Genomic DNA, 20966 nt, shown 5'->3' on the forward strand with positions numbered 1-20966 from the left:
TTCAAGCTGCCCTGCATACCGAGGGTACAACAGTGTCAACCCGTACTATCCGTCGGCGTCTGAATGAAAAGGGACTGTATGGTAGGAGACCCAGGAAGACCCCACTTCTTACCCCGAGACATAAAAAAGCCAGGCTGGAGTTTGCCAAAACTTACCTGAAAAAGCCTAAAACCTTTTGGAAGAATGTTCTCTGGTCAGATGAGACAAAAGTAGAGCTTTTTGGGCAAAGGCATCAACATAGAGTTTACAGGAGAAAAAAAGAGGCATTCAAAGAAAAAAACAGTCCCTACAGTTAAACATGACGGAGGTTCCCTGATGTTTTGGGGTTGCGTTGCTGCCTCTGACACTGGACTGCTTGACCGTGTGCATGGCATTATGAAGTCTGAAGACTACCAACAAATTTTGCAGCATAATGTAGGGCCCAGTGTGATAAAGCTGGGTCTTCCAGCAGGACAGTGACCCAAAACACACTTCAAAAAGCACTAGAAAATAGTTTGAGAGAAAGCACTGGAGACTTCTAAGGTGGCCAGCAATGAGTCCAGACCTGAATCCCATAGAACACCTGTGGAGAGATCTAAAAATGGCAGTTTGGAGAAGGCACCCTTAAAATATCAGGGACCTGGAGCAGTTTGCCAAAGAAGAATGGTCTAAAATTCCAGCAGAGCATTGTAAGAAACTCATTGATGGTTACCGGAAGCGGTTGGTCGCAGTTATTTTGGCTAAAGGTTGTGCAACCAAGTATTAGGCTGAGGGTGCCAATACTTTTGTCTGGCCCATTTTTGGAGTTTTGTGTGAAATGATCAATGTTTTTCTTTTTGCTTCATTCTCTTTTGTGTTTTTTCATTTAAGACAAATTAAATAAAGATAATAATACCAAAGAATTTGTGTTTGCAATCATTTTCAGGAAGAAACTGAGTATTATCTGAAAGAATTTCAGGGGTGTCAATACTTTTGGCCACAACTGTAGGTGCCATTTTTAGACCTCTCGGGGTACAGTGCAAGGATCATTATTAGCATTTGTGAAAATGCAATAGTTAAGCCCTAGTTTAACCCTGTGTAACTCAAGGGGTGAAATTGATATAAATGGACAGGCTCAGGTTTTCTGATGCGTATAACGTTTCTTAAGACACAATTGAGACGGAAAATTTGCTATGAGAATGGATCGTAATATACTGGAAATGTGCAGAAAAACCGTAGTCCATTCACACAGTCCAGGACTAGCAAAAAAAAAAAAATAGAACAGCACCACACCAGTCTATGTGTGGTATTGCAGGTCCACAGAAAGCAGCAGTATCAATCCAACCCCGCTACTGTGTTTTGTTTTTTTGGAAGGAGGCAGCCATGTTTATCTAACCCCTTGAAAAGGAACACTCCAGGTAAACCGGGGACAGCATGTTATTCCTGGTGCAGGACGATGTATAATCAGTTGGCCATGATACTGCCTCCTCACTTTTCTGGACTATGGAACTTCGGATGGTGTGACACAGTGTTGTCCTGTGCTCGCTGAACATATTTTTTATACTTGCATTCATTGACCAGAATGGATGAAGTTTTGTTAGATTTCTCTTTATTATATTTGCCCCCCACCAGCCTAAGCCGTGTAATACTGGATCTGTACAGAAGGGGCGACGAGGACACAGCAGCATGCACATCACAGCACGTCTGGTAAAGCTACGCAAGTCTACGTCATCCAGGAAAGAAACAAATGTCTTACTCTACACCAGCAGCGCCCTGCCACTTACAGAGCGTGCACTGCTGTGCCGTAACACTACAACTCCCAGCATGCCTTGAGATACAGTTTTGCATCTGCCTTCAGGCTTGCAGGTTACAGATCACAGTCGTGCTACAAAGTGCAAAATTTTCTCAAGTCCTTCAGCCGTCACCAGTGTTTTTTCTGGGCTGGCAGTGCCTGCTACTGCAGGCAGCAAACATGGCTGCCCACAGGAACACCAGGCCTGCAGAGCGAGTGCACGATGGGTTATGGACAAGGCAAGCCGGCCACAGGGTGAGGCTACTCCTCCTCTGCCTCTAGGTCATCCGCTTTGTATCTGCGTACATAGCTTATTACATTGGTGAGTGTCGGCGGACGATGCCCCACAGTTTAGTAAACTAATGACCTGGGAAGTTAACATTTTAAATAGTTTTTTTTAAAGTAGTTTTAAATATCTGTAACGTACATCCCAAACGCTAAGGGTTAAAACACAGTGTCTGTGCGCGCAGCTCATCTGAAAAGTGCTTCTAGAAGTGCGGTAACCTGGCGCAGTACTCAGCGCTACCACTAGGGGTCGGCATCCACAAGGACCTGAAATATGAAAAAAAAATTATATGAAAAACAGCACTAAGATAGTGCTTAGGCCTGGTCTCTAAGACTAACCTAAAACCACTGCCTGCTGGCTTTTTATCCCCTATCCTGAATGCAAGAGTTATTAACTTTTTCTTTTTCCCCTTGTCCGATAAGGTTTTGTTGTGTATCGCACGCCATGCTCTCATCCAGACTACTGCAGCACTCTTCAGATCAGTTTCCTTCTAATCAAACTCTTTCCAATCCATCCTGTATGCGGCAGCCAGGCTCATATTTCTGTCTAGCCTCTTCACTGATGCCTCCACCCTGTGCCAGTCCTTGCACAGGTTACCCATTCACTACAGAATACAATATAAACTCGGATCTCCTACCCACAAAGCTCTCCACAGTTCTGCACCACCCTATCACTCCTCCCTCATCTCTATCTATTGCCCTACACGTTCCCTTCATTCTAAACTGATCTGAGACTAACATCCTCCACAATTCGAACTCCACACCTCCATCTCCAAGACTTCTGTGCTGCGCCAGTTCTCTGGAATGCACTATCCCACACGATCTGATACCTAACCCCCATGTTTTTAAATGTGCTTTACAAACACATCTGTTTAGACAAGCTTATCACCTCAACTAACTACCCTAAAGCCCCCCCCCCCCCCCCCCGTCTCACATAGCGAGATCGCTGAAGCGTCACCGATTTTGTGACACAACAGCGACCTCGCTACATGTGACACATAGCAGCTGGATATCGCTGATCGTGCTCGAATGTCCTGGGCCATTTTTTCATCGTCGGTGTCCCGCTGGCCAGCATGCATCGCTGTGTTTGACCCGACGAGCAACCTCATTGGTGACGCAGAACTCAGGGACGCAGGCTGGAATCGTTCAGAAAAGCTGCTGTATGACAAGGTACCAACGACCGCCGAGAATCGCTGGATGGTTGCTGCGACGCTGAAGAGATCTGTTTGGCACCTTAGGCCTGTTCCACATTTCCGTTTGTTGCCATCAGTCAAAATCCGCAGTTTTGCACAAAAAAACGGATCCGCCTTTTTTTGACGGATCCGTTTTTTTCCCATTGACTTGCATTAGCGGCAGATTTTGACGGATGGTCATCCGTTGGATCTGTTTTTTTGACGGATCCGCCATAATTTCGGCGTCCGCTGTCTTGAGTGGACGGACAATGAAATGTTTTTTTGTCTGCGTCAAAACAGCGGATAGCAACGGATCCGCCGCCATTTGTTATAATGGTGACCTATGGGCGGCGGATCCGTTGCCAACCGTTAATTGACGGAATCCGGCAACGTATCCGCTTTTTTACACTGAGCATGCCCAGAAGAATTTCCTTGCCAGAAAGTTAACCCAAAATTCCGTTCTGGCAGAAAATCTCTCTCTCGTCATGCATCTTTAAATTTCATAAAAAGTCAGCTAAAGACGGATCCGTCAAAAAACGGATTCGGTGTCATCCATTTGTGGAAAAACGGGTCCGTTTTTTCACACTCTGGTGGATTTTGACTAACGTCAAAAAACTGAAATGTGAAAAAGGCCTTACTAGCGACCATTTAGCGACGTACCAGCGATCCCTACCAGGTTGTATCGGTGTCGGGATCGCTGGTGCATCTCTAAGTGAAACGGGACCCTAACTCTTCCCTGGTCCCACCTAAATGTTAATTATAATCTGCTCCTTCTTAGGGTCCCGTTTCACTTAGCGACGCACCAGCGATCCCAACAACGATACGACTTACGACAACCATCCAGCGATCCTCAGCGGTCGTTGGTACCTTGTCACACAGCAGCTATTCTGAACGATTCCAGCCTGCGTCCCTGAGTTCTGCTTCGCCAACGAGGTCGCTCGTCGGGTCAAACACAGCGATGCATGCTGGCCAGCGGGACACAGACGATGAAAAAATGGCCCAGGACATTTGAGCACGATCAGCGACATCCAGCGGAAGCCCGGTCGCCGCTGCGTGTCACATGTAGCAAGATCGTTGGCAAGGTCGCTGTTGCGTCACATAATCGGCGACGCTTCAGCGATCTTGCTATGTGAGACGGGGCCTTTACTCATTTGTCTCCACAGCCTCCATGGTCCCAGTAGCACAGGGTGACAGCACGGAGACCGGATCATGCAGCTTTATATGGAAACCCTGATTATAATAAATGACGGCCGGACCGTACATGACGGCATGTTCTACCTATTGTGTCCCCCTATAGATTGTAAACTGCGAGCAGCGAGACCCTCACTGCTCTTGTAACTGAATAAAGTGTTACATTGTATTGTTTGTACATGGCTCTACTTAATTGTAAAGCGCAGCAGCACATGGTGGCGCTACACAAATAAAAATTATTACAGTATATTTTGTATTACACCAATCCTTTTACCATATACTGTACTAAAAAAAAATATTCCATTGCTGTAAAAGATCTTTTATAGCAGGGGTGGGCAATTAATTTTCCCAAGTGGGCACATGGGAGACCAGCACTGTTGTGGAGGGCCACTCTTTCAGTCTTTCTGCTGTCTCAGACCGCGGACCGAATTGAAACTGCCAGAGGACTGGACTGTGCCCAGGTCTGTTTTAAACCAGATTACATCCTCGCTTGCACATGTGGTCCCTGTAGTATAAAGCCCCTGCACCCCGCCAGAACAAAGCCCCCCGGCCATAATATCTGCATTATAAAATTAGCGGCATCTGATATGACAACCCCTTTAAGAAGTCTTCCTGATCTAGATCTTATTCTTATCATGAGGCTGAATGTTTAATAGAAGTCATGGTGGATACCCTTGGTCAGTGCTAGCCAGCTCGCGTCTCAGCTTCTATCTTCTGCTCTCCGTGCAGACTCTCCGACTCTTGAGGCTGTGCTATGGTTTGCCGAATTGCTATCTCGGGGCCGCCGCCATAGATGCTGAAGAGATAGCTCCAGGTCTCTTCAGAGATCTGCCCGTAATCAGCGCCTGTACAGACGGAGGAAAGATTAGGATCAGACAAGGGGCCTCTGCAGTTGCTGCTCTAGGATTGGTCTCCATGCTCACCCTGTTTGGGCTGCACGTGTCCTCCGCTCTTGGTTAGCGCCACCTTACTGTTATCAATGGGTCCTGGTGGGTCTAAAAAGAAAACAGAAAAAAAACAAGCAAGATCAGCAAATCTACGGGGTAAAGGAGGCCCAAATCAGACGGTGGGCTAGAAAATAAGCGCGCTCCAAGGATGGCCCCCACGTCCGGGCAGGGGGTACAACACTCACCATTGTCTTTGCCTTTCACAAACGCTTCCCACTCTCGGAACCACTGCATGCTTATACAGTATATGACGCCGGGCGACTCCTCCGCCTGGAAAGCCTTATTCAGCTAAGCACAAAAAAATCCCCATCAGTCAGTCACAATAACGGCAATCAGATTCCTGACACTGCACTGGTTTTAGTTTTAGTCTCCTTAAAAAAAAAAAAAAAAAAGGCCATTCCTATCCAAAAACAACACCACTGCAGATTTTGGCCCTTCCACTTCAATGGAGCGGTGCTGCAATACCAGGAGCTACCAGGGATAGGTGTGGCGCTGTTTCTGGAAGAAGTCAGTCTGGAAAACCACTTTTACCTTTTCTTGCTCCATTTATCTCTTTTTAAAATTTGCTGTATGAGCTAAATATTTTTTTGTTATTCGAAAGATTTGACTTTTGCAGATTCAGTGATACTAAATAGATTTATTTTTTTTTATTTGAAAAAAAAAAAAAAAAAAAGGGGGTGGTTTAATCTTAGGGTTATTTTTATTTATAGGCCCCTCCTCTATTACCTTTATTTAAGTATCTCCTATTAAGCTGGGCCATATGGGTGATGGGGGCCTCCAGTAGCTGCCATGACAATACCATCATCAGCACCACACAACAGGCAAAGAAAAACTCCCATGCAGATCTAACCACTTAAATGATGCTGTTGGCAATTGACAGCAGCATCTAATTGGTTAAAGGGAATCTGTCACCCCTTTTTTGAGATATCATATAATGATATTCAATTGTGTGTCACATAAGGATTCTCTTAGTACTTTTGCTTCCCCCTGACCCCGCACCTTTCATGCATAAATACCTTTTATATTGGTTCAGATGTGTTTTAAACTGCCACAGTCCGGTCCGCTGGGCAGGGCTTATTCACCTGCTCCCCCCCTCCCTGTCTTGCTCTACACAAGAAGAAATGTGTAGAGCAAGACAGGGAGGGGGGGGGGGAGAGCAGGTGAATATGCCCCGCCCATCGGACCGGACAGCGGCAGTTTACACACATCTGAACCGATATAAAAAAGGTATTTATGCATGAAAGGTGCGGGGGTCAGGGGGAAGCAAAAGTACTAAGAGAATCCTTATGTGACACACAATTGAATGATATCATTACATGTTATCTCAAAAAAGGGGAGACAGATTCCCTTTATAAGATAAGGGATGGGAGCTTTAATTAATGTGGTTAGGGGCAGGTGCCAATGCTGTGAACACGCTCCGGCTGAGATCATTTTACACCCCCTAGTGGTGGAGGCAGGTAGCGTATCAGTTAACCCTATGTTATAGCACATTCAATAGGTAGCACTTGTATAACGGTCTCAGATTTTTTATTTTTTTTTTACCTTAATAAAAGTGTCGATCTCCGTTTTCCTGCGTTTTGCCAAAGCTTCAATCTCAACTTGACATATAGAGCAGACATACAGATGGTTCACAGCTGGGCCCCCGCCGAATCTGTACAGAAGGAAAAAGAGGCTTTCGCTAGGGAGGACAATTATGTAGGTGGGGAAAGATAATACAGCATTGCGCTGGGCTGTACAGTTTCACCACAGCGGACTATGGAGCAGCCATACTGGACTAGAGGAAGCCATTCAATACGTGTCTGCTGACCGGATGACTACCTTCCTTTAGATTAAAGGTACACTGGCTGCAAACATAAAACCAATCCTACTAGTTGCATCATAAACCATACAATTCCCAAGAACCAACCCATAATAAAGAGTCTGTTTATGGCCAGCAGCCCATAACCTAATATAGAGTAATCTATTGACTGAAGGCACGACATGTAATAAATTGCTGCTTATTCCTCTCTCCCAGTAGGCGGGATGCGAGCTCTGCGTCTCTCCCGGTTACCATAGGCGGGATGCGAGCTCTGCGTCTCTCCCGGTTACCATAGGCGGGATGCGAGCTCTGCGTCTCTCCCGGTTACCATAGGCGGGATGCGAGCTCTGCGTCTCTCCCGGTTACCATAGGCGGGATGCGAGCTCTGCGTCTCTCCCGGTTACCATAGGCGGGATGCGAGCTCTGCGTCTCTCCCGGTTACCATAGGCGGGATGCGAGCTCTGCGTCACTCCCGGTAATATAGGCTGGATGTCAACTTTGTGTGACTTCCAGTAATATAGGCTGGATGTCAGCTTTGCGTATATCTAGGGTGCTGCTGACTTCATTAATAGGGATGAGCGAATAGCTTCAGCTAAGAGCTTATCCGAATAGCTGCATCGGAAACCCGGATACCTGGAGCGCTCCCGCTGATCAGCTGTTTGGCGCTGCAGCTGCATGTGTCACGGCCCAACAAACAGGCTCTCCATGCATATGCTGCGACTGTCACACAGCCGCGACATATGCAGCTGAGGAGTCCAACAACTGATCGGGAGCGCTCCAGGTTCCAGATGCAGCTATTCGGTAAGCGCTATAGCTATTCGGATAAGCTCTTATCCGAAGCTATTCGATCAACCCTATTCATTAGCTCATATCAGCACTGCTTCTGTTTCACAGTTATTTCCTTTTCATGTTCTTTCCTCCTTTTCTATTACCAGGTTTCTCTGCCCTTCCTGAGACTGTACATGTTTTTTTCTCCTTTCCACAATATGAGACCTGATGTACACCGTCCCTCCTCCTTACTGCTGCTATCTCTAAGGCTGGGTTCACATTGCGTTGCGGGCAATGCGCTGACGGCATCAGTTACATAGCGGCACTAACACTATGTAATGGATGCATTAAAGGGAACCTGTCACCCCCCCCCCCCCCCCCAGGGCGTTTTTAACTAAAAGAGCCACCTTGTGCAGCACTAAGGCTGCATTCTGTGAAAGTGACTCTTATGTTTCTGACCCCAAGTAACGCCGAAATATTAACTTTTATAAATAGGTCCTCATACCTGTATTGCGTCCCATAGGTATGGTGTGTCCCCCTGTATCAGCCACCTCCCAGCCATCCATCATGCCCCTGTTTTGCTCCTCCTGCCTCGTATGCTGGGCCATGGCTGCTCTGTGAGCATCTAGAGCTGCTCTTGCCCCATCTCCCTCCTCCTTCGCGTTCGCTGTGCATAGACTTGTATGGGCTAACACATGGTAACGAACTGCTACCATGCGTTAGAGCATACATTAGCGCTATGCTCACAAATGATGTCAAAAAGGACATCTGCGTTAGAGCATCTGTTTAACGGATCCGTTAAACGGATACCCCTAACGCAATGTGAACCTAGCCTAACACTGTGAGAGGGGAGGAAGAGCAGAGAGAGCCAATAGGATCAGGAGCCTTGTATTGTATTTATATCAGATTATCAGATCAGTAAGCTAGATAAAAGATTTACAGATTGCAGCAGCAAAGTCGTAAAAAACTTAAAAGACTATTTAGAAAGTAGTTTTACTTTTCATTTACCAAGTGAATGGAGAATAGAAAAAAAAAATGTCTTAATTATTGTGTACACAGCCCTTAACGCAATGTCTGTAATGGTGATAACTTTACAATCTTGGTAACGTGGTGGTCCTAACGGTCTGACCCCTAGCAATAACTTCTAAGCTTAATACAAATCCTATAAGGCCAGGGTCAGACTTGCGTGAAACTCGCACAAGTCTTGCACGTCAATACCCGACACTGCCCCCGGCACTCGGGACAGAGCGTGCGGCGGCATGTATTTGTATGCAGCTGAATGCTCCGATCCGAGTGCCAGCAGCAGTGCCAGGTATTCATGTGCGAGACTCGTGTGAGTTTCTCGCAAGTCTGACCCCGGCCGCACGCAATGAATAAGCCCACAGATCTCACCTGTTGTACAAATACTCCCACACGTTTTGGGGCAGGATCACCACCAGGTCGTCTATATAATGATACTTGTTAGGAGGAATTCCTGTAGAGAAATGAAAACAGGCAGATTCAGATGTTCCCTGTCCGTCCCAATAAAAGCAGTCCATTCTCCACAGATTACAGCTAACACATACCGACATGTTGTTCCAATCCTGGCTGATTCCCTTTAAATATGTCTGAATATTGCCAGGTGATGAATAAGGCCCTTTCACCCTAATCAGAGACCTCGCTGTGGCAGACCTACCTCCATGGCAGCAGAGGAAGCTTTGGTTCGTTATTGGTCCCGGTTCTGCAAAAGTGTTGAACTTGTTGAGCCATTCTCGAGAGATGTAGAACTGAAGAAGTCCTGATTCCTTCATGGCTGCCAAAGACACGACCTTCTGCCGTTCCCGCTCTGCATCCTCGCTGCTCTTCCTGTGTAGACGACACAGGGAAACATCAAGTGCAAAAAAAAAAACCTAGACTGCATTGTCCATTGATGGGTGCAGAATGAGTTAACTGAGAATCTGTCAGTGAGCTTCTTCTGTTGGGAGCGTGCATAAGGCTATGGTTACATCACATTTTATGTTCAGTGGCTCCATCGGGGCTTATGTCTGAAGCCCTGGAAAACAGGATTCGGGTGTTTGCTCTGGCAGGAAACCTACTCAATTAGGTGTTTACAGCTAAAAAATTATGCACAACATCATACAGTGATTCCATCAGCATAATTTCAGCCAATGGCTCCATCAATGCATACGTCCATATCCCGTTTCCAGGACTTCGGATGTCATCCCCAACGGAGCCACTGAACATATGCCAAAACGTGATGTGACCATAGCCAAACTCTTCTACCTTCTGAGCTCCTCTCACCCGGTTTATGAACGCAAAGTTCAGCTCAACTTTCATATAGTCATAAATCAACTGAAAGGAGCTCAGAATAACATTGATATCAGTTATAAACTCTTCCGTCAGGACAAGCTCCCTGACAGATATTAAGTTTACTCATTCTGCAACCATCAATAGGCAATACAGTGTATAAGGCTATGGAAGGCAAATGATGCAAAGTGGTCAGAGAAACTCAATAGCAAAAGCGTGTGCCAGGGTTCTCATAGGGTCCCATATTAAAAGCAACTTTACTAGGAAGACTTCGGAAAATGAAATTCAAGCAATAATCATTCGAAAAAAGTCTCTTTACCTGTAGAAGAGGACGTACGCCTCCGCATTCTGGACCACGGTCTCATGCACTTCTGTGACGTACTGGTCATCAAACTCGTACCACTGCCCGTTAATCACGTTCTGGCAGTAGGATATGTAGTGACCACCTGGAACGGGACATCCGTGTAAAAACTGGGCTCTTCATGCGAACTCCACACATGCAGCTCCCACCCACAAAGATTGGAACTTTTTTTGTAGAATTTAATAAAAAGTACCAAAAAACAAGGAAAAAATACCAAAATGTGGTGAAACAAAAACAGCAATTTTGCCAATTTTTTTTTTTGGAGGGGGGAGTCCTAGGGGTCGATATAGTTAGTGATGCCAAACTTAGAGATAGTATTCCATGGTTTATTACTTTATAATAAAAAAACAAAATTGGCTTTGGTCAACATATTCTGGGAGCTATAACGTGTATTAGGGTTGAGTTTTTTTGGGTGTCTGAGCTGTAGTTTATCATCACTATTCTGGAGTTTGCTCGACTTTACAACCTCTTTATATTCCATTTTTTTTTTTTAAGAGGTGAAGTACCTAGTGATGAGCGAGTATACTCGTTGCTTGGGTTTTTTCGAGCATGCTCGGGTGTCTTACGAGTATTTTGGTGTGCTCGGAGATTTAGTTTTTGTCGCCTCAGCTGCATGATTTGCGACTTGCAGACAGGCTGAATACATGTGAAGAATGCCTGTTTGTTAGGGAATCCCCACATGTATTCAAACTGTCTAGCAGTCGCAAATCATGCAGCTGCGTCGTCAGAAACTAAATCTCCGAGCACACCAAAATACTCGGAAGACACCCGAGCATGCTCGAAAAAACCCGAGCAACGAGTATACTCACTCATCAATAGAAGTAACAAAAAAAAAAAAAAAAAAAAAACAGTAATTCTGTAATCTCCATTTTCCCTTGTTTTGCCATTCGCCATATGGGCTAAATATTTTACTAGTTTGGACAACTCAGCACGGCGATACCAAAATATGTAATTTTCCATCTCTTTTTTCCAGTTTGTATATTATATATTATTTTTTTTTGTTCCAATGTCTAACTTTTTTATTGGTCTGTCAAAACAGCAGTATGAAGACTTGTTTTTTGCGGGACGAGCTATGCATTTGAATGACACCATTGATTTTACCATATCATGTACTGGAAAAACAGGAAAAAATTCAAGTGCGGTGAAATTGCAAAAAGTGCAATCCCACAATTGTTTTTTGTGTTGTTTTTATCACATTCGCTAAGTGATAAAATTGACCTGCTAATATGATTCTCTATCTCATTATGAGTTTGCAGACACCAAACATGTCTAGGCTCTTTGTTATATACCGTATATATTTGTGTATAAGCCGAGATTTTCAGCAAACGCAGCCACCCCCCCCCCCCCCACCGCGGCTTATGGACGAGTCATTGTCTAGAAAGCCGGCAGGGAAGGGGAAGCAGCAGCTGTGGCACAGTGACAGCTGCAGCCACCGGCTTCAAGAAGACATCATACTCACCCTCCGTTGCTGCATCTCTGTCCTGGCACCGGCAGCTCTTCCCCTGTTCTGAGCGGTCACGTTGCCCCGCTCATTAAGGTAATGAATATGCACTCGTCTCCACTACTATAGGCGTGGAGCACATATTCATTACCTTAATGAGCGGGGCCATATGATCGCTCAGCACAGGAGAGCTGCCAGCGCCGGGAAGGAGATGCAGGGAGGGCGGGTGCGAGCCATCCATACAACGATTGGAGGGGGGGGGGGGGGAGTGAGCCATGCATACAACATGGAGAACCACACACAACAGGACAGGACGGGGGGGGGAGCCACACATACCAGGACAAACTGGGGGAGCCACACATACCAGGACCAGGATGAGGGGACAATGCATACCTGGCTTATACTCAAGTCAATAAGCTTACCCAGTTTTCTGTGGCAAAATTAGGTACCTTGGCTTATACTCGGGTCAGCTTATACTCGAGTACATACAGTAAGTGGTGAAAGAAAAAAAAAAATCACAAATGTTCCTGATACCCATAGCGTCTCCATTTTTCGTTATTTGGGGCTGGGCGAGGACTTATTTTTTGCACGCCGAGCTGACATTTTTATTGATACCATCTTGGGGTACATACAATGTTTTGACCGCCTGTTAGTACATATATGACATGTCGCCAAGGGGTTAAAAGAAGAAGAGTTTTATGTAAATAAAGGCTCCCAACTATATAGTGCAACTTTCTAATAGACTGTGTGTTTAAGTTGCTCACTATTCCCAAGATCTCCGCTTGCTGTCAATGACTGGAAACATTCAAGGATCATAACCTGACACAGACACAATGAAGAGTCTGCTCCCATTCACTGACAATGGCCAGAAACAGACACCGTGCTCCAACACATCGGCTCAGAAGAAAATACTCACTTCCCGCGGTGCCGTGATGACAGATGACAGCCAGCAGGTCGTATGTGGTGATGTGGGACACACACTCCTTGGCCAGGAATGGTCGAAGGTTCAGACCCTCCAATGGAAAAGAAACATGGCTGCTGATCTTGAACGAGTACATCACCTCATGTCGGAAGCGCTTCAAATGTATACAGAGGATCTGCGGAGAAGGAGGAAAGGATGAAACTGCCTGAGGATGGCAAGGAAAAGCCATGAAAGAGAACTCACCTCCGGCAGCCGCAAAACCTTACAGTATTTCACTCCATTTCTTAGCCTGAAACAACATAATGAGATTGTAATGTGGAAACAGAGCACGAAAGAAAGAGTGCGACAAATACATAGTGGTCAGACGGACACCACATATATCTTACTTTTTACAACGTTCACAGCTGTACATGTTATCACCTTCAAACAAAAATAGAAAAAAAATAAAAGGAACGGAGATGTTAAAATATGGTCTTCATAAGATAATGTGGTAAAATTAAATTTTAACACACCATCCCCCATGGTTTATATTGCAGCTCTACTTAGAAATGATCACTATCACAACAGGTGGTTTACATGTTTATCAGTCTCTTGTGATTAACAAGGCTTTCTCCACAGTGAGCAATGTCTTATTGTTGGAGACTGATCACACGGAGCCTCCAGTTGAGATCACCAGTGATCACCTGTGGGAAAGTCTGGCAGTAGGTGTTCAGTTTCCCTGCAGCGCCACCACAGGAGAAGGTGGGAAATAAAGCGTTGCCAGTTCCTATCATAGCCTTGTGTGTAATGCAGGGCAGGACGAGTCCTCCCGTGCACGGGATGCCCTTTCTGCTCGCGCTCCGCTCTTACCTGAGGACAACACGGCTCTTACTAACTGCACGCCTTTACCTTTTAGTTCATCAGCAGCAAAGAAAGCAGCGAGACAGTCCTCCAGGGTGACGACGGGACCCCAGAACCAGCTTGGGATGCAGGAGACCACAAACCTGGGCAAACACATATGCACACATAGATGAAGACCATACGAGTGGTAATGTGGTTTCTTAAAGGGGTTTTACAGTTTTGCAAACCTTGTTCCCTGATGGCAATGTCTAGAAAAAAAGAAAAAAAAAAATCCTATGCTTTTCTTACCCTCCCCGGGTCCAGCGTTGAGTGCCTACCGCTGCCCCTGACGTATGTTCTTGTCTGCAGCACTGACATCACGTCAGATGCGCTGCAGGAAATCAGCGAGCTCAGCAACTCCATCCAAGCTGACAGCAAAAGCTTCAGAGAACCACCGAGCTCGCCCCACTGCAGCACCCCCCAAGCTCGCCCCACTGCAGACAGTAACAGACACCAGGAGCAGCAGTGGAAACTCCATATTGGACCAGGGAAAAGATAAATAAAGCACAGTTTTTTTTTTGTTTTGTTTTTTTTTTCTTTTTAAACAAACTGCAACCAGAAGACAGGGTTTTTCCAAAACTTCTTTAAAAAAGGCAGCCCTGAGCCGATACCTGCGAATATAGTCCATGAGGAAGGCCAGCCAGCCCTGGCTGCTGTAGTTTTCTCCGCAGGTACCAGATTTGACCACAGCACTTTGATGGATGGTGGAGTGCAGCTTTGCCAGGTCTTCTTTTCCTGGGATAGGGAGCGACAAGTCCTGAAAGGTCTCAATGGTGGTGGACACCTGAGTCAAAGCAGGAAAAGTCATGTTAAGTGAACACTCCGCTTACATCGCGTCAGGTCTGATGCAGGGTCTGAGGGTACCAAGCATGGCACACAGATCATCCCTTCTTTTAGTCTTTACTGTTGCTTGAAGTGTTCCCTTTAACCCCGACTTTTATTTTTTTGTTGCTGCTGTTAGAGGAGACTGCTTGCTGCATGATACAGCCGGCGCCTGACTATTACCAGCAATAAGCGCTCCTGAGCCCTTTCAATACACATGCATCTGAAATCTGACATATATGTTCCTCCATATGTTAGTAAGGGGTTAAACAATGAACAAACAATAGGAAATAATAAAGGTGTTTTACATGGTGAATAAAACAACGGCCCGGTCCCAATACATACCCGGTCACAGGTAAGACACTGGACCAAGCTCAGAATGGACCCATCGAAGATATCAGAAATGACACTACGATATTTGATTTCCGACCGCCGTTTCCCTCCGCTCATGACTTGCGCTGTGAGAAGAGTTAAAGTTTTTTTTCTATAACTTGAATATGGTTGATCCAAACTTAGTAAAGGTCATCAATATAGTATTGCTAGCCCAGCTCTGTACATTGCGACTGGTTATGCTCCCCCTTACATTCTCATTCAGGGTCATGCCGGTGAACCACGGCCCCCTCAGTCAGTAGACCAATTAAGGTTTTAGGAATCAGTCCCTATTGATCGGATATTGATGGGCTATGTCGACATGTGAAATCTGAACCCACCAGTGGCTACTACGGTCGCAGACCCTTCAGGAAGGGTCCCCCATATAGTCTGTAACTCTCACATTACCTTTCTTTAAGACGTAAGAGTGTGCTGTGCGCAAAGGACTGGAGCGAGGGGGGCTGCTGGAGAGCTTTGGATGTGCGTCAGGAGGATGAGGGCTGCAGGGCCGGGATGAGCAGTGCATGAACGCCTCGTTGTCAGGTTCTAAATAGGGTCCGAATAGGGATTAAAAAAAGAATATAATCAGTGGATACAAGAGACGTGGGAGGATCACAGTTTTGCGCTCATACATTTGTTGCTTTTACCCGGTATCATTGCCGTATCCACATCTGCATCCTCATCCGCCTGCTCGGAGCTGGTCCTGCGGTGACAATATGAGAGTCTCCTCTCCTTCAGTTTTTCCTTCTCGGAGATGGACCTTCCAGCTTCCTCCCGGATCAACAGCTCCATCTCCGCCAACGACCCCACTCCTCCCCCTCCTTCCCCGTCACCCATCTCTCCGCCAGAATCGCAGGACAGGAAGTCATCCTCCGTTGTGCCGCGCTCCATCTCCCGCTGATCTTCCTGTTCCTCTTCTTCCCGTTCATGGTTATAAGAAGGTGTTGGTTCCTTAAGTTCTTCATGTAGTTGGTCCATGAGGCAACGCAGGAATTCCTGGGTGTCCTGTTCATGCGAAAGAAATATACTCTTAGGGAAGAGAATTTATCAAGATGGATGTTTTAGGAACGGGGCTTGATCCATGTGTACGCTTCTGGATGAATTTGGTACACTTCTCAGCTGCCTGTGCTGCAGGCCATTACTGCTATCATTTGCACAACCATCATGGGGTGAATTATAGTCAATTATCCACGTTTCAAAAAGTTAACAAAAGTTTCCAATAGTAAAAAAAAAACTTTTTGCACAATTATTTGCGACATCTTAAACCCAATTTTCTGGTGTAAAGTCCTTGATGAATTCCACCTCCTTATGTTTTGCTTAATACTCAGGTTTCCTGGTGTTCTGAATGACTATGCAGAGGTGAAACAGATCCAAGCATATTGTGTGACTCACCTGTTGGGCGTAGCCTCGAAATAAGGGGTTAACCAGTTTAATTCCGTGGGACAGACTCGAGGGCACCACGTAACTGGGCCTGAATAATGGAAAAAGTAGTAGAAAGACAAAGGGGTATCCTGGGTTCCAAAAAAGTGATTACCCATCCACTGGAGAGGTGATAACTATTAGATCCAAGTCCATTTAAAGACATACACCAGGCATAACTACTGCAGAGTCTAAGGGGGTGAAGAAAGACACCAGTGTCCCCCTTAACTGGGGATAATACAAAGCAAACATTTTTCCCCCTGGCTAAATTAAAACCCCACACATACACAACATACATGGAAAGTCATGCCCACTTACCGCTTCTTGTGCCACAATTCTGACACTAGCTTCTGATAGCTCTTGCACAGCGCCGGCTTTTTGTCCGTCCGCACCAGACCACCACATTCCAAGAAGAATTGCGTCAGCGGGGGGCTGCGAGGAGAAATGCTGCACTTAGAAGTAGAATTAATTACAAGGTCCTATAAAGCAATGTGTAGTGAATTGATTGGGAATGTGGAGATTGAATGTGCAATATTAGATTGCAGATGCCCCCAGACCACGACACTAGTGATATTATTATTACCGGCATGTGGTGGACCCCCAGAGTCTTACCAGTTGGAAAGCGCTTGCAGGGCAGCATTCATGTAACACGAGTTCCCAATGTTCTTCATCCCTGTAAGACCTGGAGACAAAGACGGAAACTAGAAGTCAATGCATTTATGTCTCCCCCATTACAGCTGACACCCACTTTTCCTGGACCCCCCACAATAGCAATTCTGCCCAGTTATGGAGCAATAAGGTATTCTTGCATGTTTAGGCAGAGCAGCATCTCACGGCTCCACTAGATGTGATGGAAGAGGTGGCAAGTTAGCGGCTGAGTTAATCACTTGCAAGAAAATCTGGGTCCCTATGACTGTTCTGCTGGTCAACAACCAGTAATATAGAAGTGTCATGTGAAAGCTCATTGTTGGCCATGTACTGGACGAAGATAGGAGGCCACATGCACTCACCCCGGGGCTTCAGGTCATCGTCATCGCTCTCCGACTCCCCATCATCAGCCACTGCAATAGGGACGGACTTTAATGGATAGGCAGCAGCAGGTACGTCCTACAGAGAAGACAAAGGCTTCAACTAATGTATCGGTGCCCACAAAGTAGTCTTTGCAGCCCTTACTTAAAGGGGTTGTCTGATGAAAACAGGGGATGATGGTGGGCGTCCAACCTGCAATGATGGGCACTTTAAGAAAGGATTGGCACTACATATGCTCAACTGCCACTCCATTCATTATTCCAGGAGCCCATAGAGAGTGAATAAAGTGGGGGTTGGACATCCAACATGTCGCTCAATTCCTCAATTTGCAGATCAGCGCAAGTGCCATCAGCTGGACTCCCAACAATTTTCACTGAACAACACCTTTAAGGACACATACCCGGTGGCTAAGCTTGGGGGAGGTTGACTGGGAGTGAGTAGAAGGAACTCTCGAGTCCAAGAAAACTTCCTTCTCGCAGGCATAACACCAAACCCGGAAGGTGGTCAGATTCACCGTTAGATTGTGCTTCTTAGCCTAAAAGACCCCAACACAAGAGGTGGCAAATTCATTCACTACTTGTTCAGACACTGCCGACCCTCTGATACACAGGGTATAGGGTTAGGGGGTCACCTGGGCATGTAGGGTACTGTGATCAGCATAGGACTCTCCACATCCCACGTACTGGCACCCATCCTGGAAGGAGAAGGCAGAGGTCAGATCTCGCCATGTCCTCTCCAGTATGATGTCCGCCACTCAGCTAGGGTCCACTTACCTGCAGACAGGCCCACAGGTTGGGTCCACTGGCCCCACAAGACTCGCAGGTTCCCTATGGAAAAAAAATTATATTTATTTCAACATCACAGGCTGCAAAGAAAGTAGATTTGCCATATTTGCCTCTCATGACCAATACTTTTCCATACGTGGAGGTCACCCTTCTGCCCAGTGGGACTGAAATGCATCTAAAAAGGGGCTTGTTACGATTTTACACCCCAAAAATCATCTGTTTAGTGCCACATTGTCCATGCATTATGTGAGATTACCAAAATCAATGGAATACCCATTTAAATTGGAGGAAGTTAAAGGGGTATTCCAGATTTTATAATTAATTGCGTACTATAAGATAGATTATGAAGGTAAAAGCATCCCACACATTAGATAGCAGCCAGCGGCAGCTGACATACACATGCACACTTGGTTTGTGCGAGTGTGCACCATTTACACGGAGTAAGCGGCTGACAAACCGCTCTGGTGGTGGCTTATCCTCCAAGTACAAAAAGATTGTTGTAATTCAAAATACAAGGTCCATCTCATTTCCTCAATTGGGGGAGAGTGGGGAGACTCCCCATACAGGTCAGGAGGTCAGCGTGTCCCTCCGAAATTGGCTGCTCCACAGAACCTTACTCTAGTGTGCGTGGGGGTCTTTAGAACAATATGTTGAAGGGAAGAGTCAGGAGGTCCCCACACACATTAGAAAGTCATCGGATCCTGCTGAACTCAGCTAAATTTAAAGGGGGTCAGCCAGCTGTGGGGGCAATCTGTTTTATTACTTAAAAAAAAAAAAATCAAATTGCAACTTTTTTTTTTTTTTTTTTAAATGATAAAATTTGTAACATTTGACTTTTGCCCTGTCTATTACTGGCTGATGAATGAGTTAACAGATAAAGAGTCAGTGAGCTCATTCAGATTGAATGACATCAGAATTTGTTGTTCTCAGCCTTATAAAGGCAAATATTTAATGAAATCTAATTGCAAAAAGGTTTGTTTTTTTACATGTATTTAGATTAAAAGAAAAAAAAAATATGGGGGCCTTTAGATTGAAGTTTTCTAGGACCTTTTGTGTTTGCTAATATAGGGGGCGCTCAGTCTGATCCTGTGCCACCAGCATTACCATGGCAGGGATGAGATGTATTGGCAGTACCATGCCTTTGATACGGCCATTATCATACGGTCCATAGGTGGCTATTGTGCCTTGGTAGTCTCTATCTGACCATGAAAGCCGTCATAGTTGCCCCCAGACAGCTCACCTTGGATTTTAAGATCAGATCCTCCTTGGTGACTTCTCCAATGGAATCCAGATGAGGACAGAAATCATCCATCTCCCCCATAGTGTTCACAAGCGACAGCGAAATGGTTCTCACCCGACCCTTTATGAGCAGAGACAGACTGGGGAAAAAATAAAGCAAGAACAAGGGATGGATTAAATCATCTGCTAAAAAGGACAACAATTGCATAAAAGACAATTCCAGAAAATGCTTCCCATCATTGTAATCAATCCTTGTCATCAGGACCCCGGCGCTGTAATCAATGACGGCCTCGCTGACCCCCGGCTACAAAATCACTGAGAACGTCACTATTACTACAGGTTATAGTCTGCAACTTCACCTCCTGACCTACAGGAAAAAGGCAGAGGCAGAAGATCTAGAGGCCAAGATGCTGTAACCCCTTCATGATGCAGCCATGTTTCATTTTTGCGCTTTTGTTTTTTTGCTTCCCTTCTTCTAAGAGTTCAAATTTTCCTCCCCTTTTAATTTTTGGCTCTACTGGAAACCGTCAGCAAGCAGGCTAGATGATGACAGCTCTCATAATGAGATTGATATTCTAACCAAACCCCGCTCCACTTTATACAGACGGAATCCTCACAACTCCGCAACCACGTGACGTCTGACAGTTTCCTCATCCACACGATTTACTGTAAAGGTCTTATATGTGCGGGTTCTAGAAGAAGGAGGGACCCCGCATCCATCTGCAGATTTGGGTCCCGCATCACAGAACAGATCAGATGCTGATTTGGAGCCATGGTCGACATTTACTAACGCAGACGACGTACATAGAGCCCATGAGATCGCAAAATGCTCCAAATATGTAGATAAAAAAAAAACTTTGCATCTGAAGTTTGGTGAAAAATACACCATAAAAAAAGCGCAGTGACCTTAATATACACAGGTCAATGTCCTGACAACTAGGCACGGAACAGGAAGAGTTGTCATAGGGGCGCTCCTTCCAATATAGATATATATACACCAGAGAATATCGCCCTCCCTGTGACCAGTTACACTGCGGCCCCGCTGCCGCACATTACCAGAGGTGACAACCCCTGTGGGATCTCTAACGGCAGCTATATTGGTGGCCACCCAGCTTTGCCAAAGCCCTGAAAGGTAAATTTTCCTAGTTTTCCAAGGAGACATGAATTGTGCAAATATCATTAAAAAGAGGGGTCATTTAGGGCTGTGGGAAAGCTGGGAGACGACAACTGGGCAGCCATATTGGTTGTCACCCAGCTTTCCCCGTAGGATAATGCACCTTTCCAGTAACAGCGTCCATATATACACACACACAGTATATCCGCCTCTGCCCTCAGTATACACGTCCCCTCCGGGTGCAGCCGCTGCAGGTCACTCACCTCCTACCCGGTCTATGGCACAGCCGCCCGCACACGGGGCCCCATCTTCCTGCAGATGTTGACGGATGATTTCTTAGCTCCACCCCCTCCTGTCAGTGCCAGTGCCAGTGCGGGGGTGGAGCCTAA

At 45.9% G+C, this 20966-nt stretch overlaps 1 protein-coding gene across 2 annotated transcripts; it reads right to left on the minus strand.

Moving 5' to 3' along the window:
* Window positions 1–1550: 1550 nt before the first annotated feature.
* USP20 (ubiquitin specific peptidase 20) lies at window positions 1551–20948 on the minus strand. 2 transcript variants are annotated; one of them, XM_073541061.1, is made up of 25 exons: window positions 20841–20947; window positions 19465–19603; window positions 18213–18266; window positions 18071–18133; window positions 17840–17974; window positions 17421–17517; window positions 17023–17092; window positions 16729–16842; window positions 16384–16462; window positions 15639–15996; window positions 15400–15537; window positions 14968–15080; window positions 14412–14584; window positions 13810–13904; window positions 13308–13341; window positions 13165–13210; window positions 12916–13096; window positions 10517–10643; window positions 9587–9756; window positions 9304–9385; window positions 6888–6996; window positions 5531–5633; window positions 5322–5393; window positions 5071–5243; window positions 1551–2302 (listed from the first exon to the last, which is right to left on the minus strand). In XM_073541061.1, exons 2-24 carry the CDS (start codon window positions 19543–19545, stop codon window positions 5083–5085), a joined length of 2655 nt encoding a protein of 884 aa, XP_073397162.1. In that variant the 5' UTR covers window positions 19546–19603; window positions 20841–20947; the 3' UTR covers window positions 1551–2302; window positions 5071–5082. The 2 variants fall into 2 exon arrangements, with proteins under 2 accessions (XP_073397162.1, XP_073397163.1); XM_073541062.1 differs by lacking the exon at window positions 17840–17974 and having other exon boundaries at window positions 20841–20948.
* Between the last annotated feature and the right edge of the window lie 18 nt (window positions 20949–20966).

This window comes from Dendrobates tinctorius, unplaced genomic scaffold (genome assembly GCF_039654945.1).
Source record: "Dendrobates tinctorius isolate UK_male_01 unplaced genomic scaffold, ASM3965494v1 ptg000120l, whole genome shotgun sequence".
Classification (NCBI taxonomy): domain Eukaryota; kingdom Metazoa; phylum Chordata; class Amphibia; order Anura; family Dendrobatidae; genus Dendrobates; species Dendrobates tinctorius.

What these genes read in the sequence shown, in the direction of transcription:
- USP20 (XM_073541061.1), bottom strand. Translation starts at nt 19,545, where the DNA reads ATGGGGGAGATGGATGATTTCTGTCCTCATCTGGATTCCATTGGAGAA. An exon ending in CTGCAAGCGCTTTCCAACTG is followed by an intron (nt 16,843 to 17,022) that starts GTAAGACTCTGG and finishes TTCTCCTCGCAG; the next exon opens with CCCCCCGCTGACGCAATTCT. An exon ending in GGATACGGCAATGATACCGG is followed by an intron (nt 15,538 to 15,638) that starts GTAAAAGCAACA and finishes GACCCTATTTAG; the next exon opens with AACCTGACAACGAGGCGTTC.